The 27,567-nt window shown below is 40.9% G+C and overlaps 1 protein-coding gene across 8 annotated transcripts in view; it reads right to left on the bottom strand.

The window, feature by feature from the left end:
• LOC149222367 (ubiquitin-like domain-containing protein CIP73) overlaps window positions 1-27,567 on the bottom strand; it is a 114,274-nt gene that overhangs the window by 50,473 nt on the left and 36,234 nt on the right. For all 8 annotated transcript variants that reach the window (XM_089385405.1, XM_089385402.1, XM_089385401.1 and 5 more), the window contains one exon: window positions 9,343-9,460. In XM_089385405.1, coding sequence (XP_089241531.1) covers window positions 9,343-9,460 — 118 coding nt within the window. The remainder of the gene's footprint in view (window positions 1-9,342; window positions 9,461-27,567) is intronic.

Genomic DNA, 27,567 nt, shown 5'->3' with positions numbered 1-27,567 from the left:
GAGAAATGGAAAACCGAATAGCTAGTGGATGATGGGGGCGACACCAAAAGGGAATATGCTCCCCTCTTGGGGACATGCACTCTTGGGGGAAAAGGATGGAGGGAATCGATGGTTGGGCCCCACATGAGCAAATTGGAGGCACAATGACAAAATAGGAGGAGGCACTCATTTTGCGCATATTTGATCATTGAACATTCACTTTCACTAGCACACTTGAGCTGAAAGCCAAGTCTGCATGTGCTGTTGAGCAAAGAGATTTTCAGGAGAGAATCTCAGCATTGCTTGAGTGGACCTCAAGTGCCAGCACTAGGAGGGAGTCTTCATCACCTTCAGTCTGATCTGGGAGCCTTTTTCAGTGTGTTTGTAGCGCTGGTTCAGCAAAATGATTGTGTGGGCCTGCGCAATACCTTTTCGTGCCACACGTGGGGCATTGAGAGGAAGAGGAGTTTGGGGCTAAGACTTGTGGAGGAGTTCCAGAAGGGGATTTGTTGAATAACTCGACCATTTCGGGAGCCTTCAGCAGTCAAATTTATAGGTGGGTTGAAATACCCAGCAGCAAAGGAAGGAGAAATTGGGGATGGTGGGGGCCACACCAAAAAGGGAATATGCTCCCGTCTTGGGGACACGCACTCTTGGGGGGAAACGATGGAGGGAATCAATGGTTGGGCCCCACATGAGCAAATTGGAGGCACAATGACAAAATAGGAGGAGGCACTCATTTTGGGCATATTTGATCATTGAACATTCACTTTCACTAGCACACTTGAGCTGAAAGCCAAGTCTGCCTGTGCTGTTGAGCACAAGAGATTTTCAGGAGAAAATCTCAGCCTTGCTTCAGTGGACCTCAAGTGCCAGCGCTAGGAGAGAGTCTTCGTCACCTTCAGTCTCATCTGGGAGCCTTTTTCCGTGTGTTTGTGGAGCTGGTTCAGCAAAGACTGCGTGGGCCTGCACAGTACCCTTTCGTGCCACATGTGGGGCATTGAGAGGAAGAGGAGTTTGGGGTTGACTTGTGGAGGAGTTCTGGAAAGGGATTTGTTGAATACCTCGACCATTTCGGGAGCCTTCAGCAGTGAAATTTATAGAAGGGTCAAAATACCCAACAGAAAAGGAAGGAGAAATTGGGCCGCAAATCCAAGGTCAGTGTTTGGACAAACCCTTTCTGGGTTTTCATGGGTTATTGGAAGAGAGGACGGGGTTAATTGAAATTTTTTGAGCACCGAAAGGGGGCCAAATCAGCCATTTTTCACAACCAGCAATTCAATTTTCTCGGTGTTCAAAGCAGAGCCATAGAGGGAACAGCTACGCACTAGTTGGGGCACTTGCTTTCATCACTTGGGCTATGCTAGCTTGCCTTGGGAAAGCCTAGGTGCACACTTTCCAAACATTTATTGTAACCCCATACTTTGATAATAAAATGGCTCAGAGCAGCGCAGTTTTGGCTTATATCATGGTGTCTGATTTATGTGTGATTTTTGTGGGTGTTTTTACTATGAATGCTTTGTTTATCATTGTAAAATTTCCTTAGGGATATTACATTGGTACCAGAGCTCATAGTCTTGGCCCAGCCTGTGGGAGCATCTTAGTCTATGACACCAGAGGATAAGCAGAACATCACTTACAGGAGGTACAGGTATAGAAACAAGGAAAGGCGGCAACAAATCACTCTTGACCCAGTGACCGTTGAACCTGAGGTTGAGAGGCCAGGCATGGGGGATAATGGGCGACACAAGATGAGTAAAGAAGAGGAGTTTTCCCAACATATTCTAAACGCCAACAACGATCTGTCTAAGGGCATTGATGAGTTGCGGCAGCAAAATTGCAGCAACAACAAGGGAAAAGGGATTTAGAGAGAAATCCATTTGGGTGAAGGCTCAGCCACTTCGCACCATGAGACAGCAAATCCACCCAACGCACCACTTATTTCCAGCACACCACCCAAAACTACTCTCCCAGTATTTCTGACATCTAGTGCAGGAGGGTCGCAAGGTCGGGAGGAGATGCCCATGGGGGACTATTTTGTGGAGTATCAATCCCTATGTTGCCAGGAAACGTGGGTTTGGGGACGGGGACGAGTACGGGACGGGGACGGCATTTTTGGAAACAGGTGCGTGGGTTCGTCGGGTGATTTAATAATATTAAATTTTAATAATTATATTTTATAAATTATAAATTTATAGATTATAACTAATAACATATATGAAATTTGAATTTGTATATTTTTTCAACTTTAAACAAGAAAACTTTAATCATTTAAACATGCACATCATTGAACATTCAACATTGACATTGAAATTTCAAAATTTATCACCAAAAAACTGTTCATTGTTTACATATTAATAAGAATCATGAATCATGATATATGTCCATCGTCATACTACATTCAAAATTTGCCTTAAGGCATCTTCAAACATGAGCTAGAAAATTTTAAAATACTAAATAGCTAAAGCCTAAAGGAACAATGGCTTCGTCAAAGACCAAAAAACTGGAAAATACAAGTTATTTGACCTCCAATATTATTGCATCCCTTTTTATTAAAAAAGAACTAATAGGTATAAGAACCAAGGCTGCTTGGAAGTGGGAGCCAGAGTGGGGGACACAATTTTTAGAAGCTTCCAGATCGAGAGCATTTTTTATACTATATATATTTTGAATCATTACATATAAATTCTGTGGTTTTTTTTTAGGCTTGTGGCTACATTAAAGTATAAATTATGGCTGCTGGCAGCATATATTTCACTGCTGTCCCACCAAACACACAAGGCAGCCCAATAAAATAAAGTTTAAAATGTTGAGTCTTTGAGAACTCAGAATACTTTAGGATTTTTGAGCGTACTCCTGAGTTTGTAGGAAACTTGGCTAGTGTATCTCAGTCAGCTGTGTGTGACAAAATCTGTCCCAAGTTTCACCAAAATAGCTGAGTCTAGCATTTACTTAAGTTAAGTAAATGTTGGACTCGCTGCTTTGGCATTAGACATCTTAGTATCTTACAATGTTACATGTAAATTCTTATTTTATGTTTGAATTTTTGAAATAACTTATAAAGTTATAAGTAGCATAAACATGTCATTCATGCATGCCGTATCCTAGTATGTATTTTCAAAATATAGTTTTTTTTATGAAGAACCCGAAGAACCCAAGAACCCAAAGAATTTTTTTTTTGGAAACCCGGTTCTTCTGGGTTCTTCTGGGTTCTTCTGGGAAGAACCCGTACCCGAATCTGGTACTTAGGTGCGGGAACCCAGGACAGGTTCGAGAACCCAACCCCCGGGTGCGGGAACCCGTGCAACATAGATCAATCCTATGGGCACGATTTTAGAGATGCCATCACCTTCAGGGACTTCTGCCAACTCAAGGGCAACGATAAGAGCAAGGGACGAAGTGAAGGAGGCTAAACACATGGCATTGACCTTCAACGCACGATGGGGAGATTATTACTCCCAACATTTGATGGCTCGGCCAGGGCATGGGTTGAGAAGCTAGATGTTTATTTTCAGCTCAACTAGATGACATATCCTACCTAACCAAACATAGGCACCCCCACCTACCAGCCAGGCATACCAGGCTAGGCGCTATATTACTTTTGCCTACCTGGACCAGGCTAGGCATAACACCTTCCTTACCTTCTGGTTAGCAATTTGAGGGGAAGAAAGAAAGGGCGAGTTGGAGAGCCGCTCGACCGTTTCGTTCGTTACAGTCAGGCAGGCCCTAAAGGGGTACTTCGTGACAAACTTCCCCATTCTATTTTCTTTCTCATCTTGTAAGGTCAGTCTATATCTCCCTATCATTCGTTCCTGAAGTATGAATGAAATTATATCCTCTGCATAACTAACTACTCGATCGACATTCCAGAAGCTTATATTTGAGGTAGAAGAGCCGATGGGATAGGCATACAACCAACATAGACATACATATGCTTTATAGACATTGCAGCCCACAAAAAAGGGGAAGGGAGTTTGACCGGGGGCAAGCCATTTGGACGAGGGAGGGTCAATCGCTTCGAAGGAACCATTTGGGGAGAGTGGGTCGGTAAATTGCAAGACAGCTGGGATGGAAGCATACGGGGAGGGCACTTATTGCTTGATCGGACGAGGTGCGAAGCCGCTTCGAATTACACATTAGGTACCCGGTGGGGGACCCCTATTTCTTTGGGTGGGGAGATCTAAAAGCAGGCAGCTGGGAGGATTATTACAGAACCCACATTTGGAGGAGACAAGCTGGAGCGCAGACAGACAGGTTGATCCCATTCCATTATACAAATGATCATCGAATGAAAGCAAGCAGAGGCAAAGACAAATTAAAATTGCCACACTGCACTTAGAGGTGGAGGCCCATGATTGGTGGTTCCATGGATTAACCACTATGGGACATGCGGGAGTCACTACCCACGTGGGAGTCACGGCCTATGCGGGAGCACTTTGAAGAGTTGACACAGCTCAAGCAGACGAGGAGTGTTGAGGCCTATATTTCCGAGTTCCTAAGATTGTCAGTGATGGTGTCAGATTTATCAAAGGCCAGTAGGGATTTCATGTTCTTGGAAGGGCTAGCAAAGCCAATGAGGGGTTTGGTGAGGTCCAACAGGCCCACCACTTTGCAGGACACAGTTGGTAGAGCTCAGGACTTGCAGGATGCTCTACCCAGGGCCAAACCGCAGATACCGCCCAAACAAGTGTTCCAACAAAGGGGGAGAGACACTAGGGCTCCACCACTGAGACCCAATCAGGGGCGTGGACAGTTGGACAAGGAGACCCAGAGAGACCTACGGAGGGGGAAGTTATGCTTCACCTATCAGGAACCTTGGGCACCAAGACACAGATGCACATCGGGCAAGGCCCATTACATGAAGGACTTCTCTAACAATGACCAAGAGGATAGCGTAGAGTTCGAGATGGGTGGAGATGACAGTGTGGCAGATGCGGAGAGGGGACCACCACTACCTCCACCACCAGGTGGATAAAATTTCGCGCCAACAGGATGGGTTCCTTACGTCCTTAAGCGGGGTACCCAAAATTTTGACTTTTGACGAATCTCAGTTTTGGGCGACAGTAGACACCATGCAGGGACAATGTGTCTCAGTTTTGGTGGACAATAGACATTGTGCAGGGACAACGTGTCTCAATTTTGGTGGACAATGGGGCCACCCAAAATTTCATCAATGCACAGATGGTCCAAAGGAGGGGTATCACGACCAAGGAGTTTGAGGGCTTCTCAGTCCTTGTGCCAGGGGACAAGACCATGCAATGTACGCAATATGTTCTCGCTTTGACAATGACCATGTAGAACTATTCAATGACAGACCATTTCTTCGTGGTGGATGTACTAGACACCAATGTGGTGATGGTTGTCCAGTGGCTTTAGTCTCTTGGACAGGTCACTACTGATTGGAGGAAGTTGGAGAAGGAGTTTACAAGGTCAAATGGAAAATTGGTTGTTCTGTGGGGCATGCATTCGTACCCTCCACAGACAGTCTCAGTGCACGGAATGGAAGCTGACCTAAGACATGGTGACATTGAGTGGGCAGTGGAGTTGAGGATTTCTGAGGTTGGGGGTCAACCCAAGCCACCACACCCAGACATACAAGCCATCCTAGACAAATACTCAGTAGTGTTTGGGGGCATACCGCCAGGGCAGGCACCTGACCGAGGGTTTCAGCACATGAATGAGAGAGAGCCAGGGATACAGGTCGTTATTACCACTGCATACCGACATCCCAAGGCCTAATGGGATGAGATTGAGTAAGCCATTCATGAGCTGCTGGCACTTGGGCATATTAGGCCTAGCTCTAGTCCCTTCGCTTCATCAGTTGTCCTGGTGAAGAAGAAGGATGTGACGTTGCACATGTGCATAGATTACTGGGCAATCAACAAAAAGACCCTGAAGAACCGCTACCCCATTCTACACATAGATGAGTTGATGGATTAGCTGAGAGGAGCCAAGTACTTCTCCAAGATAGACTTGTGTTCGGGGTACCACCAAATCAGAGTGAGGGATCAAGACGTCCCCAAGACAACTTTCAGGTGTCAATATGGGCACTTCAAGTTTCTGGTTATGCCTTTCGGCCTAACCAACGCACCTACCACCTTCCAGTTCTGCATGAACCATGTGTTTCATGGGCAGTTGCGCAGATGCATATTGGTATTTTTCAACGACATTTTGATCTATAGACAGACCTGGGAGGAGCATTTGCAGCACTTGGAGGTGGCGTTGTGCATTCTAGAGGAGTAGCAGTTCTATGCCAAACTGTCCAAGTGTGAGTTTAGATTGACAAAGATGCTTTATTTGGGGCATGTTATTTGGGAGGATGGTGTGAGAGGGCGTGAGGAGAAGATTAGGGCCATCCAAAACTGGCCAGTACCACGAAATGTGACAAATTTGAGGGGTTTCGTGGGTAAATGCACCTACTATAGGAAGTTCATGAAGGGCTTCTCCTAGTTGGCAGCCCCCCTCACTGATTTGACCAAGGGAGCATTTGAGTGGACCAATGGAGCGCAGAAGGCTTTTGAGCACCTCAAACAGGTGATGAGCAAATGCCTGGTGTTGGCACTTCCATATTTCACGCAACCCTTTGTGCTTGAGTGCAATGCATCAGGGGAGGGCATAGGAGCTATCCTGATGCAGGGGGGGGGGGGGGGCACCCGATAGCTTTTGAGAGTCAAAACCTACTTCCCCACAAGCGACTATACTCCATATGCAACAAGGAGATTTTAATCATCATGCTGCACTGGCCAAGTTTAGACAGTACTTAGTGCGCAACAGATTCCTGGTGAAAACATATCACAATAGCCTCAAATTCTTTTTGGAGCAGAAACAGTTGCAGGAGAGGCAACAAAAGTGGGTGAGCAAACTTCAAGCATGTGACTTTGACAATGACTACGTCAACAGTCGGCACAACGTGATAGTTGATGCATTGTCCAAGAGGTCGACCACTATTTCGATGATGAGCATTGCTTCGGATTGGAGGGTGCAATTGCTAGTGGAGTATTCCAAGTACCGATTTGCATGTGAGGTGCTTGATGGCGCAGTTATGGATGAACTGTACAAGGTGATGAACAAGGTGATCTACTATAAGGACCGAATTTATTTAGTGCCCAACTCCCCATTGAGGGGGAAGATTATGCAAGCCACCCATGATTCATCGTTAGCAGGGCATCAGAGGTTTACCAAAACATATAGGGCTATCAAGGAGCGTTTTGCATGGAAGGGCCTTAAGGGTGATGTTTTGAGGCACGTCTGGGAGTGTGATACGGGGCAAAGGAACAAAGGTGAGCAAACACACCCTGTTGGATTGTTGCAGCCTCTTCCTATCCCTGAGGGGAAATGGGAGAGTATTTCGATGGATTTTATCACCAGGTTGCCTACAGTACAAGGCAAGAACTTCATTTATGTGGTGGTAAACAAATTAACCAAATTTGCCCACTTCTTCATATTTCCGCCGGGTCTTCAACCTCACAGGTAGTTGAACTATTTTTCAGGGAGGTGTTTCGACTTCATGGTCTTCCGAAGACTATTGTTAGTGACTGGGACAACAAGTTCTTGGGGTGATTTTGGCAAGAGTTATTTCGGTTGGTGGGTACTGAGCTCACGCCGAGCACTAGCTACCAAAAGTTATTTCGGTTGGAGATTGTAAACAAGTGGTTGGAGGGATATTTACGCAACTATGTGACGAGCCAGCAATGTGCACGGATAAGGTGGTTGCATTTGAGCTCGTATTGCTACAACACAACATACCACATGTCCACAAGTATGTCCCCATTCCGAGCTTTGTACGGTTATTATGCATTTACTTTCGCTGATATGATGTTTGAAGGCAGTCAAGCCCCAAGGGCCACCAAGGATTGGATATAGGAGAGCCAGGATATCCTATAGGCGGCTCTCAAGGACAACCTACAAACTACCCAGAACCAGCAAAAGCTCTATGTTGATAAGGGTCGAGTAGAGAGGCAGTTTGAGGTTGGAGATCTGGTTTTCCTGAGACCTCAGTCATACAAACAATCCACGCACAAATAGAAGGGGGACGAAAAGCTCAAGCCCCGATTTTATGGGTTGTACAGAGTCACCAGGAGGGTTGGATAGGTAGCGTATGAGATAGAACTACCCCCAGGGAGCCAAGTTCACAACATTTTTCATGTGTCTTTCCTGAAAAGTTATCGCCCATGGATGATTAGGGGCATCCGGTTTTCGAGCCTAAGGCTATCTTGGACACCCATGAGGGATGCTTGCGGCTCAGGGTCATCAAAGAGTTCTTAATCAGATGGAGGAGTCCACCTGATGAGAATGCCACTTGGGAGGGAAAGAAGATATTCCAGCATCCATCCTTACAGTTGCTTAAGGGCAAGCAACATTTTGGCAAGGATCACTATAATATTCCCACTTAGCAATATTGCTAAGGGGGAATATGAGTTGTCAATTTTGTCATATTTTGTACTTTCACTTGGGAAAAGTGGGTTGCAGGACCCCACTTGAAGCTTTCGCGCTAAGGCAAGGGCCCAACATAGGAGAAAGGGAAAAATCGAATGGCTAGTGGATGGTGGGGGCCACGCCAAAGAGGGAATATGCTCCCCTCTTGGAAACACGCACTCTTGGAGGGAAAGGATGGAGGGAATCAATGCATGGGTCCCACATGAGCAAATTGGAGGCACAATGACAAAATAGGAGGCACTCATTTTGGGCAATCTTTGATCATTTGAACAGCTACGCACCAGTTGGGGCACTTGCTTTCATCACTTGGGCTATGCTAGCTTGCCTTGGGCAAGCCCAGGTGCACACATTCCAATCATTTGTTGTAACCCCATAGTTTGATAATAAAATGGCTCAGAGCAACGCAATTTTGGCTTATTTCATGGTGTCTGATTTATGTGCTATTTTTGTGGGTGTTTTTACTATGCATACTTTGTTTATCATTGTAAAATTTCCTTGGGGATATTACACATTTTTGCACCTTGTCTGGAAATGTACAAAGGCTACAGAATTTTATAGGATCTCTATTTTCTGTACTACCAAATTGTATGCACCAATTACCTAAAAAGAGGCTGTGTTAATGATTTTGTGGAACCCCTTATTTTAAGGTACATGATAGCTGACCAATATAAAATATCTTTAATTTTATTTGCATCAAGCACGATCTAGCATGCATTGTACCCAAAGAAATATCCTAATCCCAGCAACCAACATGCAAATTCAACAATCTATACCTAAATCATGCAGCAAAATATTATAACTAATGGAATTAATTTTAATAAACATTTTTATCCCAACATTGACAAAAGATAGAATGACTCAAAATATAGCTTTCATTGTCTCCTATATTTCCAACCACACAAAACTGCAACCAAAATAAAAGGATACGATACGCTGATAAAAGCTGGTCATCCTTTAAGACCTTTCCCCGACAAATAAGTCGCTGCTGGTCTGAAAGCACCCCAGTAACAGTTGCAATTTGTTCTTTCAATGCTGGAACAGGCACCTGCAGGACATGTACTCAAAATATATGTAAATGAGATTACATAATATTGAAACCCAAAAATTCTAACATAATCAGAAAGCTTAGCATTTCCGAGATAATTAGAGTTTGGAGAGACTAGGGAAAAGAGAACAATGTAAATAAACAGCTTTGCATCCACGTAATTATTAAAAAAATACTGTGAAAGCCATAAAATTTACTGTGGCTTCATTAGTAATAAAATGGTTAAATATAAGAGGTAGCCATCTAAATCTCACTACCACCCTGAATATGCACACTAAGTTGAATTGTCCAATGAAGAGCAAACAGCATACAAGTTAAAAGGTCATCAACCAATTAAGACAAAAATTCATTTAAATTACAGGTGAGCAAAGATGTTGGGAAGACATTAAATAATAAGCTAAAACAATGAACCTAGAGTAGAATGCACCAGCACAACACAATCACAATCTAACACAAGCGCAATCTTAAATGTAAATTTTGAAGTCATTCATCCAAAAAAGAATCACAAGAGTCAAACCAGAGACCTGTGAGGAGGATAAAAGCAAGCTTTCTAGACAGGGTCATACAGGAAATGAGAAAAACGCAAGGGTTAGTTAAAAAAATTGCCTGAATAAATGCAACTAGTTACCAGACAAAGGTCAGCAACATTCCAGTGCAAGATAAGTAGGATACCTACTGCTGCTACAAAAGCCTATACAAGAGAATGACTTGACAAAAGCAACCAAAGTAAATGGAACTTCTCAAGCCAGTACTCAACTCGAATACTAAGTAGGATAAACAAACAAGACATTATCTTGAACATGACGCATTAAGGGTTCTCCCATTCAAAAACAAGAATTTAAAATAAGAAACAAGGGCATTAGAACAGCAGTTACTCTTGTCTAATTATCCACAAATTCTAGAACTGATTCTTAACAATTGCAGAAATGTCTTGCCCCATATTGAACTCTCTGTTGACTCAATGCCAAGAGCATTGCATTATACTCAGTCAAACAGCTCATTTTGAAAAGTAAGAAAACCCAAAGTCTGATTGTTGCTTGAGAAGACCCCTCGACTCGATTACACTACAATGCATTAACATGTATGTTCGAGTTAAACTTCAATCTCAGGCAAGGTTTTTGTTTCACCCTAAACTATTAGGAAAGTGGTCATAAATTTGAAAATCAATTTGAGGGAGGCTTAAGTTCCATAAATTTTATGAAGTAAAAAAAAAAGATATAGGATATCAAGACATATAACCTAATGGGAAAGAGACTTGATTAGTCTAAATTGCAATGTTTCAGCAAGTTCTCAAGACAACGGGTGGGGGGCACAGGAAGACGGAAACCTGCTCGGGGGACATGTAAAGACAACCCCAAAATTTTAAGAAATGTCATAGCAATTGTTGAGCACGAAAAACAATCTCAGGGGTCCTGTGGTGAGACCCCAAAAATTTATGAAATGTCATGAGGCCTATCCAAAATTCTTAAGAAATTAAGATTGAGAAACAATGACAGGTCAAAAATGTTATCAAAGAAAAAATTAATTAAATATTCACTTGATTTTTCCGTGTTTTGAGAAAACAAATTTGAAATTTTCAAGGCCCTTCAGTGAAAATCAAAGGGGACACTGAAGAATGCCACTTTTTAGAGCGGAGGTGATTAGGAGTCTTCCACAAAATGCAGACATCTCCTACTTCTTGGGAAACACCCCCCTGCATTTCTCGAAATGAGCGGCTAGGGAAACATCCCCTGTTGGGCTTCCCTATGTTGCAAAAAGGTGAGAGGTGTGAGGGACATGCCACCCACCTAGGGGAGTGCATCCTTGCGTAACATATCTAAATTGACATAGGTTTTTTATGTTGGAAAACTTTGTATACTAGTATATTTTAATTCAACTTCTTATCAAGCAACTTAATTAAAAATTTGCTTATTTATTTATCTCAGATGGACCGAACACCAAGACTAAATTACTCAGCTATATTTTAGGTGGCAAAATGAAGACCCTGGTTATTGTAAGCATAACTTTACACTCACGGAGAAGCTAAGATAGGTTAGAACTTAAAACTTAAAGTTTATGTCCACAAGAAGGATTGTAAACACCTAAGCTCTGACATCTAGGTCAAAGGAGATCCACAGTGTAATGTTGGATACAATAAAAATTATAATCCAAAATGATCCCAAAGGAACTTGTCTAAATTACACAACCTTAGCCACAACACCTCTTAAAAAAGGAACATGAACGAAAATAACACAAACTACAACTCAAGATAAACAGTCTATTATAGCATAAAGAGTAAACAAAAGAGATGTGCTCAATTTCCAATCACTTTCAACCCAAGTTGCAGAGGGCTGCGGGTGTAGGTTTGGATACAGCTCTATTTGAAAAAGGGAGCAGGTGAACATCGAGAATACATCTATGTAATTTTATATAGAAAAACAACAAAATTAGAAAATAGAACTGAAATCTATAATTCAGATTCACTTCAAAACTCAAATTTTTCATCAGTATCAAATGACAATTCAACATTCAAGATTAAATCAAAAACTTAAAAAAGTTACGAGGGAAATGAGCTCTGTCAATGCTTCTTAACCCAACTCTACAGCATTGAGTGGCCTGACCACAATAATTGGCCACCTCATCATAGTTACTGCTGGATCTGACATTTACTACCTGATACAATGTTTATAGAATTGCACTTTAAATCATGATTTCCTGGGTTTGGATCAGATTGGCTTCCAAACGAGCCCATTCAAAACACATCAATTGAAACTCGCAATTTTTGTCCAAATCACACTTTCATTTCCTGAGTCTAGGATGGAATGCACCAGGAGGTCTATAAAAGCAGTTTTTAGCGAGATTTCGCAAATTTGTTCTCCTTAGATGAGATAGTTTCTTCTTTGCCAGTTGACTTCAGATTGCTAAACAGTAACAAAAAGAACTACAAGAGGACAGCATTTAAAATTTGAAGCTAAGTCACAAGACCCAGCCCTTAGGGGTAGCATGTCCTGTATCCTGTTTGTCGGACACAACACAACTCATAAAACATGTCTGACATGTTTTTCAACGTGTCCTAACAGGAGGACACATGTTTGGGCCATGTCGGACGAATGCACTAAAGCGTCCTGATTTTAGGACACGTGTCCCACTAAAATCCCAAAGTGAAAAGCGTCGCGTCTTGATTTTTTTTTCTGTCAATTTTGTGTCTGTTCAAGAAAGGAATACTGTTGAGCGTGCGACTATCATCGATTTGTAGGCGGATGGAGGGATTTGCAGGTGGATTTTCACACAATAAAACAAATGTTGACGCTACACACTTAATTGTGGCACATGGGTTCACATTGACCTCTGGCAATGGCAACTTTTAGCGTTATAGCTACAAGATCGCTCAAACAGGTAAAATAATAATTTAATAAATTATAACAGCAGCCTTCAAGTGATTGGTGGCTCCAAACTTTTGGCTGCTCGATGCCCCTATTTTCCATAACCGGTAGGCATCTATAGTGATGGGTCGGCTCCACCTGAGCATATGTTGCCTGGAATATGGACATGAATCATAAATTTGTCACTTTAAAATTTTTATGACTATATGAAAAATCCACAATTTATGGGTTTTAGTATCTAAGTTCTACTTCTAAATTTCTAGTTTTATTTTATCAATCATGATATTTCTAAATTTCTAGTTTCTTATGTGCTTGAACAATGAACATTGAACTGTGAACATCATTGATGTGGTAAACTAATAAACTAACTGTGCTAAAAGATTGAACGTTAAATTAGCACTACATAAACTAACTAGTGCTTGAAGGCTGAATGTTAAAGAAGATTGAATGTTGAACTCTTTTGATGAAGTTTGTCCATGAATGTTTTGGGAAACACTGTTTGAGGGCAAAAGTACAGTGATCTGAAGGGTAGTTTCATTGTTAGTTGCGGACCTCTATTGGAAGCTAATTTTACAGTGATTTGGCAGGCAAGTTCACTATGAGAAGGCTAATTGGTTGAGTCTGAGTATGCAAGAGATTTTGAAGAGGTAAACATCCTTGTGAACAGCTAGAGTGCAGAGGCTTTGGAGCAGCAAAGTTCTCTGTGAGAGAGGTGGTGAAGGACCTGCCAGGTACACCAAGGACAAGAGGACCAAAAGGGCTGTAAGTGAAGTGCATCTACAACAAGTCATTGTATTTGTTATTGTTATGTGGGTAGATTGAGAGTCAAACTTTGTTGAACTTAAACCCTAGTTCTTCCTTGTATCAGAGCTTTGTAAGGGCCATGATCCCTTGTATGGGAGCCCTATGTTTGATTTATTAAAGTTGTAATAAAATCAAGTTTTGGGTCTGGATAAATTCTGGTATACTTAATTGGTTCATTGTTGTTACATTTCCATTGTACAAAGTGCTTGGAGTGTGTGTATTTGAATGTGTTTATGCTCGCAATTAGACACACTTAATTCTGAAGTACTAGGAAAAATCAACACAATATGCAATGGAGAAGACAAGCACTATCTCCCATAACTCCTACTAGGTGCTTCATGGTAAGGACAAAGAAGAAATTAATGTCATTAAAAAGGTTCTCAAATTCGTTCATTGATTTAAGACCTACATATTATGCACCCACTTGAGCTAAAGGTCAATAGCTTTACCTTGAGCTTGACCTTGCAATATATTCAGCATCACACAACATCTTTCCATACCTTACATGAAGGCCAAGCTGGGGTAAACACTCTTATCTTAGCCGAGTTTGAGACATGTCATCAATCAAGGAACTAATCCATCTAGCCTAGTAGTATAGGTACTACTTAATCTAGATGGTAAGGTTCATGAAACTACCAACCTATATACATCCAGTGTAGCAGAAGAATATGCAAGGCTTTGGAACTAATAAGGTGAATATCTCCCAGAGGTTGATTGGCTTTTGTTTGTGGAATTTAACTTTGTGAAATCTCACAATAACATATTTGGGGCTAATCATGTTCACATACCACTCAGGTGTCGTTCTGCTTAGAATGGCCTTGAGGCTAAGCTTGCTCTATACCTTCCAAACCTCTGGTTTACTTGGTCCAATATCAAGAGGCACCCCTAAGCAAGTGATCAAGCCACTAGATAGATTCATGCTCTCAAGGAAAAAATATTTTTTCCTTTTATTGTGATGGTAGTGTAACAAGGAAAGAGCTATGCGGTGCACTATTTGAGACCAGCAACCAATAATTTTTTTTCATTTCTTGAGGGACTAAAATGAGAATGCCCAAACCATGGACTCTCCTCATCGAACATGCATCCAAGTTGTTTGAAGAGATTGGAACCTATTGCCTAAACCACAGAGAGAGGAACACTAGATCGAGTGATGAAATGAAGCAATTGAACAAATGATTGCATTTGTGTGTGAATTTGGTGAAGCAATTTTTCTCCATCTACGCCACAATGTAGCCAAGGTTGAAACTTGAGACCATTTCTAAGTGGTAGACTGGCAACCAAAAGAGGCCTCTATGAAGATTGGACAATTGAAAGCACTCGTCGAAAGGATCCCCAAACATGAAGGGAATAAACAAGAGTTTATGGAACAATATTGCATAGTTTTCAATCCCAAGGTATGACAGTCTCATAATTTGGCCATGTAAATGCACATTGACCTTGTTCCTTAAAAGCCTCATTTGATTAGAAAAATATATGTGACTACGATCTATCCTCACCAAAGATGAGGAATCCCTAATGGCAATCATTGATAACAAATCCTGATTCCCTCATATTGGAATAATGCCCTTATGAATTTTTCAAATCCACCTACAATTGTGTTGGACAAAACCCTTTGCATGTATTCAACGAATCATTCAAAAAAATTCCTTGGCATCAAAATAGGTTTTATTAAATTCATTGCCAAAATTGAGGGAGATTGAGTTGATCACCCAATTGGAGGTTCCTTCCTTCCCACTCCATTCAATTTACTAAAGCACACTAAAGTTAGCCAATCTCAAAATGCTAGTAAGAGTCTGCTAGTTATATGCTCAACACATGCAAGTCCTACCTACATTGCCAAGCCCTGTCTCTCCACCCAACTTCAACTCAATCAAGATCAATAAATGGAACTATGAGCGTGTCTCTGACTTTGAGAGAGATAGAAACAGGTCGTTATGCACTGGATAAATTCGCATGATAATAACAAAAGTAGTAGTACAATATGGTACATCGCTATCATAATATACATTCTGTGTTGTATTGTGTTAGTAGGAATTAGCCAATTTATACAACTAAATTTACTAGAGAGGGGTTGGTGAAGTGACTCTATTATGCCATCAAATGTTTCATGTAAGCTTCTAGTTAATAGGAGCCAAAATCCATTAAGGAGCTAAAATTGATAATGCTATAAAAAATTATAAATGATTGAAGAAAATGTCGAGTATCCATTGTATGTAATGGATGGACAAATGTTAAAGGCAAGCCACTAATAAATGTTCTTGGTGTCTCCACCAGTTGTGTAATGTTCCTTACAACACATTACTCAAATCATTACAAGACCATTTAATATAATAGAGCCCTTACTAAAAGCCATTTACAAGATTAGATCATACAATGTCAACAAGTCATTACTAGTAATCTTACTAATTATAAGCAAGACATATTTCCTAACATATTTTGATGCATGATATTATTATATTTATGAAGTATGATTATAAGTGGATTGGTCACCTACATAAGGAGAAGAGGATGGTAACATTTATCACCAATCATAAATATGCCCACTTCATCTTTTTGCTATCACTCAAAAATTATAGTTACTCAAGCCTATGAAAACTGAATTTACTAGAAAATTATCTTCTCTCAGGACACCTTTTGGAAGGTAACACAAGCATTTACTAGTACAATGGTGAGAGATTCCTAACAAGATTCATAATTGATGTAGCTTCTATATCCTAACATATTTTGATGCATGATATTATTATATTGATGAAGTATGATTATAATTTATAAATGGATTGGTCACCTACATAAGAAGGAGAAGAGGATGGTAACATTTATCACCAATCATAAATATGCCCACTTCATCTTTTTGCTATCACTCAAAAATTATAGTTACTCAAGCCTATGAAAACTGAATTTACTAGAAAATTATCTTCTCTCGGGGCACCTTTTGGAAGGTAACACAAGCATTTACTAGTACAATGGTGAGAGATTCCTAACAAGATTCATAATTGATGTAGCTTCTATATCCTAACATATTCTGATGCATGATATTATTATATTGATGAAGTATGATTATAAATGGATTGGTCACCTACATAAGAAGGAGAAGAGGATGGTAACATTTATCACCAATCATAATTATGCCCACTTCATTTTTTGCAATCACTCGAAAATTAGAGTTACTCAAGCCTATGAAAACCGAACTTACTAGATAATTATCTCATCTCCAGGCACGTTTTGGAAGGTAACACAAGCATTTACTAGTACAATGGTGAGAGATTCATAACAAGATTCATAATTGATGTAGCTTCTACATCTGATTAAGAGAAATTTCAAAGGTCAAGGACATCGTTCATGACAGTTGACTTTGGGCAAGTTAGCTATGTTTTGCAATTCACCAAACCCATTTATAATATGATTCTATTTCCAAATTTAATCAACTAGTAATTGGAGAGGTATATGAGCATATGGATAGCATGTTAGGCCAAAATAAAAGGAATTGAGCTGGAAAATGTCATCTTGCATGATCATATTCATAAGCATGTGATCAAAGGTTCGATAATCGAAATGTTCCAAAGCATGCCTTAACATGTGTCCTTACACCATATACTATTCTATAGCGGTTGGCCCAACCAACATCTAGGGGTACAATTATGATGAATTACGTGGAATAGTGGAACATGTAAGGAAGTTCTACCACACATTTGCATAAATTAGCAGTGAGTGTACTTTCACAAATTGTAAAAACTTATTCCGAAGAGAGTTTTTTAAGCATATAAGAGACTTTCAACTTAGAGTCATTATCCTATTATTGTGAGGCATCGAAGAATGATGGAACATATAAGACTAGGGACAACAATGTAGAGGAGGAGGATGTCATAATGTAGGATTCCAAATGCAACAGCGTTAGCTTCACAACTTCCATCGTGTAGCTCATGATGGTGCTCATCCCAATGTTCCATGACCACTTCAACCTACCTCTATTCATAAAGAAAGGTAAAAGTAATAATAACAATATATTATAGTTAAATAAATAAAAATCAAGAACTACAATGTAGAGGAGGAAGATGTTCATAATGTAGGATTCCGGATGCAACAGCGTTAGCTTCACAACCTCCATAATGTAGCTCATGATGGTGCTCATCCCAATGTTCCATGACCACTTCTACCTACCTCTATTCATAGAGAAAGGTAAAAGTAATAATAACAATATTATATTATATTTAAATATAAAAAAATCAGGGACTGCTCATGTCAAGAACAAAGCTTAATAAAGAGCATAATTGTTTGTCTTCTACAATTTAGAATCTAGACTCTAGAACTTAGAATTATTTTCTTTATCATGGCATATTCTATCAAACATTTTATGAGAATTTACGTTTGAACTCATGACTCCCATTACAACAATTTGCTCATGTTGTGCAATTTCATTCAAGGTTGCGTGTAATTTGTTGCAAGTCGTTGATGTAAAATATTACCTATTAAGACTTAAAACTTTAAGGTTGATGCCTAATGTTATCATCAATCCTTTGATAACAATGTTAAAAGTTATAACTCCAAGACAATTCATGTTACTTGTGTACTAAATGGTTGATGCTTTAGTGATCATCATTAATCTAGTAGTTAAATCTATGTTTTCGTATTTTCCACACAAACTTCGACATCACACATTTTTTAACGTCAAAAAAAATTAAAATATGTATTATTTAAAATGCTCTTGAAATGCTTCACTCTCAAAGTCTTCTAAGAATTGTCACTTCATGCTCCCACTCCAACAAAGTCGATTCAAATCAATGAATAATGATTAGATAACACAAGTTAAGCTAAGATGTTTATTTATTTTTATATTTTCTCCCCTCCAAGTTTTTTCTGAGAGACAAAAGTAAAGACCTATGGCTCTAAATATGTTGTAAAGAAATGTGAATATATATTCTGATATTTCTCTTGATATGTGGATAGTGTGAGCATATCAAGGCACAGAAGGGTTAACTCCTTTTACATCCAAGGCCAAATAGAAAAAACTCTGAATAGAAACTTTTCTACAACAAGAGCTAGTGGAGGATCTAATTTGTATTTTATGGTATTGCTTGTTGTTGAAATTCCCTTGCACCCTAGGCCCGGTCTATGATTAGACTAGCACATAAACACACTAGGAGTGCTCAACAATGAACACTTTGCACAGAGAAATATATCAACAGTTAAATCAATAACAATACACAAGATATATAGGCCCAAAACTTGTTCTTATCTGTCCATAAAAAAACCATCAATGGCTCTCGTACTAGGGGTCATGGCCCTTTTAATAACCCAAATACAATGCTATTATATACAATATATAATAGCTAGGACTTGAGGCCTAATCCTTTAGACCCTCAATCTGCCCAACAAAACAAAGACAAGACACACAACTTATTTGTTCGTTGACCTCCCTTTTCAATCAACCCTTTCAGTCATATTGTCCACAAAAGATCAGCTCCCTTCTGTCCTTTGTCTTGGCTATCCTTTACCTCCAAGATCATACAAAGATTAGCTACATTAAACCTCTATCACATAATTGCTCATAGTAGGGCTACTCCTTCAACTCACTGTATAAATACGAACAACAAAATACTTATCATTTTTGGGATTCAATTGCGTTAAGTAAGTCATTCACGTATGACCATTTCCATGAGAGGTAGTCGTAACTGACTAATTTCTCATGATTATTGAATAGTTCACTTAGCACTCATTGCATCGGGTGATGCTCACAGGGGTGAAGAAGTGGGATTGAAACTAGTGAAATGAATCACATAGCATCAATCATCACTTCCGGGGCTTGCACCCGGTAACCAGGACTTCCCAGGAGGTCACCCATCCCAGATCTCCTCTGGCTCAAGCGTGCTTAACTGTGGAGTTTTTCCCCACAATCAAGCCCACTTAGCTTGCTACCCCATTTGCAAAACCTTAGCAAGTATTGTGCCTCATGAACCATTCAAGTAGAGATCCCTTCACTCTTTTTGAATTTAAGTATGGGGGTTTACACAGTGCAGTGTATGGGGGTTTACGCAATGCATTATATAAACCCCCATACTTAAACAAAATACTTGTTGTTAGGTCTCTCCTTTAACCTAACTGCCTTCCTTTATCAGCCCTCTTCATTTTGCCTTCACTTGTTGTCTGCTCTACATCAACCTTCTCCAACTCAACTAGCCCTCAAAGTTTGTTGTCCACCATAATCAACACTTCAGCCTTCACATCTAGCTTTGTCCACACATCTAGCAGCCTCAGCCTATCTCAAATCAACCTTGGGTAGGTCTGCTAGGTCTGTATAAACCCTCAGTCGTGCTCTTAGGGCTACGCCAGCCTGTGGCCTGTGACCCTGTCACAGAATAAGCCAAGCCCCAAAACAACTATTGTCGAGATCAGACTTGCACTTCAGCGCGAATACCTTAGACACACTCGACCTTCCTACTCCTTTTACGGCGTGAACAGGAGTCCATCCATCCCACTTCTAAGGCTCAAATCAGCCTCAAACATGCACAAATAGGGAACAAAACAAGCTTTAACCCTCATCCTTCATTAGGAGAGATAATCAGCCTCTTCTCAACGAGAGAATTCTTCTTCCAAAACAAAAACAAACCACACTAACTCGTCCTCTTCTAGTTGTGTCTCTCTTTAGGGGTTCATTAGGATTGTTACCCACCACTTTATGGGTGATCTCCCTAGGAGAAAGAATTTCTCTGTGATGGTCCTTAGCCAGCAACCATTAGCCCCTTGCAGCCACCAACTAGCTCATTGTGCCATTTCTCCACCACCTGAGCCAACCATGTGGTCCCTCACCCATCTGTCATGATCGTATGTTTGAAGGTGGGCCTCCCAAGCCTAAAGGAATGACTTGTCATTTAGTAATTAAGTATTTTAGTTTACCTATCATGGAAACTCCTGGACATGGAATAATGGGGGGATTCGGTGGAAAGAATGGACTAGGTTTGTGCTCTTGTCCCCTAGATCTCTTTTGGGATGTTAACCTTGAACCCTAGTACCGTGGGATCTCTTTTATTGACCTTTGGGTTTCTATGACGGTATTACATGGGAAACCTAATATTGGATGCGTGGTCCTACTCCCCAATTCACATATATCACCCCCCTTCCACTCATTTTAACCCTTTTCATCACTTCTCCCACCTGGGTCCACATTCTTCTACTAGGTCCACATAGGGTCAACCACCCCCTCCCCTTGCGCACATCTCAGGTCGGGCTTGGAATGATGCCCCAAGAGTTCAATGCAGCTGAAAAGAAAAGAAAAAGCATAATTGGCCACATTCAACAAGAAATTGTACCACAAAATGCAAAAGATGGTTAGGACAAAACATTTAGCATGTGGGCAAAAGCCATTACATGAGCTCTACCCCTTCAATGGCCATCACCCTAGTTCCTAGAGGCCCTAAGTGAGTCTCCTTTATCAATTAGGAACCCGTAATTATCCTAACCCCTAGAGGGCGATGAACTGCCCCACCTTAAAAGGGGTTACCCACTACTATACTTTATACATCATGCTCTCATTCCTTTGAGCCCCAAGCAGTTAACCAAAGAAAATCATGAAGGGCAAAAGACATACAAAAAAGGGTAGAAAAATCAAGGTCGAGGTAACTCATGTACCATGATTGCTCCCTCCTAAACATCATTTACCCAAGTGTGGGCTTCCCTTTTTTGGCTAGCTACCTTTGTACCATGACATGTGACCCCGGTTGTTCCCCTTCATCAACCACTCCATTCCATCATTGTATGACATGCCACCACCATTTGAAGAATGTACCATGAACATATCCCCCTGCACTTAGAAGCAGAAACCACCAAATAGGATGATTGGTTAACCCCCCTTTGGAGCTGGGGGACATTAGCAAATACCAAAGCCCATTATGGAAGGGCATGCCATTATGAAGTGCCCACTTGTTTTCCATGGTTTATAAATTCTTTTACTTGATTGCTTTAGTGACTTCATATGCTGGAAGGTACGAGGACACAATGGATCTTATGAAAGATATCAGATGGTCTCCATTTAGGGTTTGGTCACTCTATACGGTGTCCTAATCCTGCAGAGGGCTACATTGGCACATATAGGGTGTGTGTAGACAACCATGGGCCTCCAAAGCAACAAGTACCATTACATGCATCCCCAAAGTCATTCAAAAGATCGCTTATGGTTCACCTATTGGACGAATAAGATGCACCCGGATCACCATGCCCAGTTGGCCCCACAGTCACATTATGCACTTGGCAAATGACCCGATACCTGTATGATGATGTGGCATCATTTATACTATCATCTGAGCCTTTGCAGATTATCTACAAGCATGACCCATGAGGACACTTGTGTGCCCCCACACCCACTTGGGAGCACCACAGGTTTACTACTTGGAGAACAAGGAGCCACCCGCTTGTCCACTGCTTTTGGGAGTCCTATCTCACATTATGGAACCTATGGACTCCATTAAGCCTTCTCCAAGACCCAACGACGTGCATTACTGATCATTCATCCTTTGGAGAGGCTTATTCTTTTGAATTTGAGCTAGTTTGGTCGGCTTGTCACCAAAAGTTAGTTATCTTGTACATTACCTTATTTTAGGGGCTAAATTAGGCTTGATTAGGCAAATCAAATTCATTTGGACATGTATAAATAAAAGTGATGTGGCTTCATTTTAGGATCATCACTTGGTTTTGGAGTTGTATCTCTTAAGAGATTTTCGCTATCCTTCTTGGTGGACGAAATTTTGGAGCATGGAATGAATTTTGATGTTTGGATCATTGTTCTCTTGTCTTCGAGCTTCTTGATTGGCAAAATTTTGATGGTTAGATATATTCACTTACATGTAAGTACAATTTAATGCTATTCTTTCTTTTACTTTGTCATATGCATTGATGATGAAATTTTCGCTATACTAGGGCTAATTTGTTGCATCCATTTATGCGAAGTTGTGGAAATTATGTTTCTAGATAGTCCTTCTTCATGTATGGGCCATGTATGATGAATGAATGTTCCTAGGGATGTTCCATTGTTGAATTTATCTCAATAAGCCATCCAATATTGCAAACGAAGTATAAAGCTTTCAAAGCTACTCTCCTTTGCCTTAATGCTAAGCAAAGTTGTCTTTGGGGCCTCCTTGACCTAGAAAACGAAGTCCATATTCATTATTCTCTCGACTCCAATCTTCCCAAAGGACTAAGCATTGCCCTATCACTCTATCATAAGGTGATCACCTTAAACCCTATCTTTTCTCTCACCCTCTCCCCTTTTCTAGGCCTTATTCCATTAGGTCTCCTAGCGCATTACTTTTCTTGCAAACCACTCACCCAAAAAGTTCAAACCCTTGGCTCCTATTGCGCTGGTATGTCTCCTGGGTCTCCTCCAAATTTGAGGGAATTCTGACAGTGGGATTGTGAGATACCCCAAGCCCTAGCCTCGTGATTGCATCTTGCCCTTGGTTTCCTTGGACTTGTAGCCTCATTGGGATCATTATATTGCCTTTATTAGAAATTCTTTCTTTGATCCCTTTCTCTTCTCTAGTTGTGTCAAGTACATCGTTAGTTGCCAAACCCCATTACCTTGACCTATTCGAGAGTCCACTTGCTCCCGTGTGGTCCCATTCCCTATTAAAATTGATTCTTGAAAAACCACTTGGGAAACCAAGTTCCATAAGGATTTTAGGGATTAGGGAGCCCCTTTGCAAGTCATATTTCTTAAAACTAGCCCTCAAATCCTCGTCAACCCCTCCTAGAGAACCCTACACCTTGCTTAACAAGCAAGCAAGCCCTAATTTTGAGTCTCTCCTGGCAAAGGGCTATTGGAATCACCTCCTATCCATTTCCTTGATCTACCCTCCATATGTGATTCTCTATATCTATTGGGTCTCCTCTCGTCAATGAAAATCCGTAAAGAGTAGGGAGCTTTAGCTGTGGTGACAATGGGTTATAGCTCTATTGTTGCTCTTAACCTAGCAAGTGCCCCTCTAGAACCCCTGCTAGTTTGAGCGATAACATTTTGGCACTACTGCCCGAGAGGAAGCAGGTCTACTGCCCTAGTGAATCATTGAGGAATTGATTCATTGACGACACTTATAAACATTCCTCTAGCGACTCCATTCATTGTCCAAACCCCTAGTTTACTTGAAGGTGACAATATCCTCCTTTAACTAGGGTCGCTGCAAAAAGGGGAGAACGAACTCCAGCCGCTGTTAGAATTACTCTTCTTCCTGAGTTCGAAAAGGTCAGTGATCCCACCCCAAAGATGGCATCTAGTTCCACCACTGACCGTCCCAAAATGACCAAGAGTGAGAGACATTTGGTTAGTGTCTTTGCCCCTTTGAAGTTGAGTGATGATCCTAAACCATTACATGAAAAGTATAATCGATGGTTACCCAAATTCAAGGGTGATGCTACCATGAGTGCCCGTGACTTTATTGAAGAATTCTATTGGCACATGTACCCTAGAATGATTTTTGATGAGGATAGGCTCATGGTGCTTTTTGCTTTATCACTTGAAGGACAAGTGAGAGAATGGTACCTTAGTCTCCCCCATGCATGCATAGAAGATTCTGATGTATTTAAGGACCTATTCATGAAAAGATGGTCATGCAATGCCCAAAGAACCTTTAACATTGAAAAAAAAATAACAAATAACTAGGGGAAAGCGAAGACATCCGGAAATTCATTCAAAAGTTTGATAACGTAGTCACGGACATCCCTGGTCATTTAAAACCCCTTGATGCCAACATCCTTGACAAATTCATAAAAGTTGTGGGTGGCCACCTGATGAGCCCCAAATTTGGTAACTTGTTGGGCTCATTTGGCTTAATTATCCTTGTTCAATCCTTCATTTTTCATAGCTTATGCATTATTTTTCAGTATGTTTATGTCATTTGTACGAATAAGGGTAGTCACTCTTCCTAGGTGGCTAACACGTGCTCATTTCAGGTTTTTTGGCACATGTTGGAGCAAAACAGAGCAATCATGGGCTAGAAGACAGCCAAGCTTGAGGTGAGGATTCGTAGGGGGGTTGTCTATGGCATTAAATAGCCTTCCTCGGGATTTTCACCCCCAACTCCGAGCTCCAAAGGCCACCAAAACCGGATCTAGAAAGCAACCAAGCAGATTTTGGAAGGAGCTGTCTACTCACAGTTTGGGCAGCGAAGTCCCATAGATTTAGGAGGCCAGCTAGGGCCCTCATGGTGTATAAATGTTAAGGCCTCAGCCTTCGTGAGGGACTTTTTGAAACCATTGCATATTTTGCACTACAATGTTGTTAGCTCTACTTTGTTCTCTTGTAGCCATCTTGGGCATAACTCTTGACTTATGACTATATTTTGATAATGAGAAGCAGTCCGATTTTATATCAACTCTGAGTTTTCTATAGGAGCCATAGCTCTCAAGGTTGGGCCCAACCTGAGAGCCTAGGGCTTCCTTTTTGTACTGTTACCTTTCCCTTATGCATCGTTGTTTTCGTTTTATGCATTTGAAACGTATTTCTGTTGGGCAGATTTAGTTGTGTTGGTTAAATAGATCACTGTTTATGAATAGAATTGCTTCAGATGTTTAAAATGGATTGGTAGGATAATAACAAGAAGAAGCTCCAAGAAAAGGGTCAACAACACTCTCTGTTTCGCCTCATCCTTATTGGATCAGGGGCTGGAATTGAAGAAACAGTGTTGCCCCAACAAAAACACTAGTTTGCTTGACCATGCAATCCTTAGTGTCCGGTTTTCATTTGCAGAAGTTAGTTATGGGTTCAGATCTCTGAAATGTTTCTTTGCATGATTGATGTACATGGTTTTCTTTCCAAATAAAGTTGTTGTTCATTCGTTTTATTGACAGTTAGATTAGATTAGCTAGGACTTTGATTATTTGTAAGACGTTGTTGATTCAGTTAAATGTACATTGTGCAGGGCATCTCTACCACTCTCTCATCCGCCTAAGCTTCATCGAAGCCAGCTGTTCCATCTCCTAGCTAGGATCCTCGTCTCACACCTGTCCTTTTGCCCACGTAACCCTACCTTCTTGCTCCATCATTGTCTTAGCCTTCTTTAAGCCAAGTCAACCTTCTACACCCTCTCACCACTCCATCCACCAGTCCCTGGGTCACTCCAGGCCCCTATCCTACCTCCCTATCCATTCATGCATCTTCCCTCACTCACCCATCCTCTAAAATCCACGTTTCAAACATCCTGTAGAAATTTTTGAACATCCTGTAGAAATCTCTGAACATCCTGTAGAACCCCTGCAGACTTCCTGTAGAAGCTCACGAATGAGGTTTGTTGATAGCCAAACTTTGTGAAACTCTCCGGAAGGGTGTAGGGACTCCTTAGACCCTCTCTGAACCTTCCCGACCTCTTCCAAGCATTTCTCCTCCTTGATCCACCCCTACACAGTAAAAAGCCAGTTAAAAAGCACATGCATGATAATTCTAATAACTTATTCAAAAATACAAAAAGATGTTTTCTTTAGATAGAGGTAGTCTAGACACATGTATTTTACCTTCATAGAAGTAATGGCATCTCTTCCAGTAGTTTGCATTCTCTCCTTTGCATCAGTAGGACTAGCTGGTAGAATTAGGGTTTGCTAGGGTTTGCGTTACTTTTTTGGCTTTCAGTTTCTTTCCGCAAGTAGATTAGCTTCCTTTGAGTTAGCTTTCATCCATCAGTTAAAAAGCTTCTTCTAAGAGCTCATAGAAGTTGGCTTAAGCCCCTAGCGGACTTGTGCCAGCTGACCAAGTGACAGCTGCAGCAAGAGCTAATACTTGTGCATACAGCACCGTCGCTTCCAAGTTTGTTACGAACAACCGGGTTGATAAAAGTAAAGAAGAGAGTCCCAAGAGTTGCAGCATTATTGTTGCAATACTGGAGCCCACCACCACCTAACCTATGCATGAAGAGATAAGAAACCTTCCACATTGGAGGAAGCTAAAGAGACATCAACAGAAGTAGAAGAAAACTTACGAATCTCAAAAATGGATGCCAATGACCACCCTAGAGTCAAAGTCGAGGTCAAGAAGGAAAAATCCAAAGATCAACATGAAGAAACCCTTTTGGCCATCCTTAAGAAAATGGAAAAGTTTAGTGACGAAGTCAACTAACATGACAGGGTCATCATGAATAAAATCACTACCTTGGAAAGGGCCCAAAAATCTAGTTACATCCCAAAAGGAAAACCCTTTCCTAAGAAGCAAAATGAAGAAGATAAGCTAAGCTCATCACGAGTCCCAAACACTTTGGCTCCGATTAATGTAGTGGAGAAGATTCATCTTCTAAAGATGAGGAAAGTGAAAAGGATGAGAATGATGATGAGGAAGGAGATGAGCAAGCTAACCTAGTAGAATTTGACGACTTCAACATTTTGTTGGGAGGTTCATGCACACATCCTCCGATTATTGAGGTCACCATTAAAGAAGAAAAGGAGGGGCCCATTCTTAACACTAATGGATAATGGAAGATTCAAAGGAGTCCAATATTCACGAGTACAACAATAAGGACCCCACAACCTCTAGGGAACCCAATAAAGATGACTCATTTCCCAAGCAAGCCCCTCCTAAGAAAACTCCCCCTAAAATCCCTCCTAAAAAGGATCCCAAAACTAAAGCCAATCCAAAAAAGGATCCCCTAAGGAAAGAGAGCCTCAAGAAGAAAGAGAAGGGCAAAGACACTGGACTTAACATTGACATAGAGACTACTATAGGGAAAATAACTATACCCGTTCCTTTCAAAGAGATTACAAAAATTCCTGAACAACACCAGCAAATTAAGAAATCCCTAGGCTTTGAAGAGGAAGAATTGCCTAAATACTTGCAAAACATTCATATTCCTGATCGAAACTCTAGGTGTAAGCCATTTATGCTCACTTTGGCTATCAACAACCTACTATTACATAATTGTATGTTAGAATAGGGGTCTTTCACAAACATCATGCCTTTGAAAGTCACGAAGCAAT

Source organism: Pinus tabuliformis, chromosome Q, assembly GCF_031772625.1.
Source record: "Pinus tabuliformis cultivar Carrire ecotype Pingquan chromosome Q, CPIR1, whole genome shotgun sequence".
NCBI classification, from domain to species: domain Eukaryota; kingdom Viridiplantae; phylum Streptophyta; class Pinopsida; order Pinales; family Pinaceae; genus Pinus; species Pinus tabuliformis.
The sequence above is the reverse complement of the archived record's forward strand: the minus strand, read 5'-3'. Positions and strand labels throughout refer to the sequence as shown.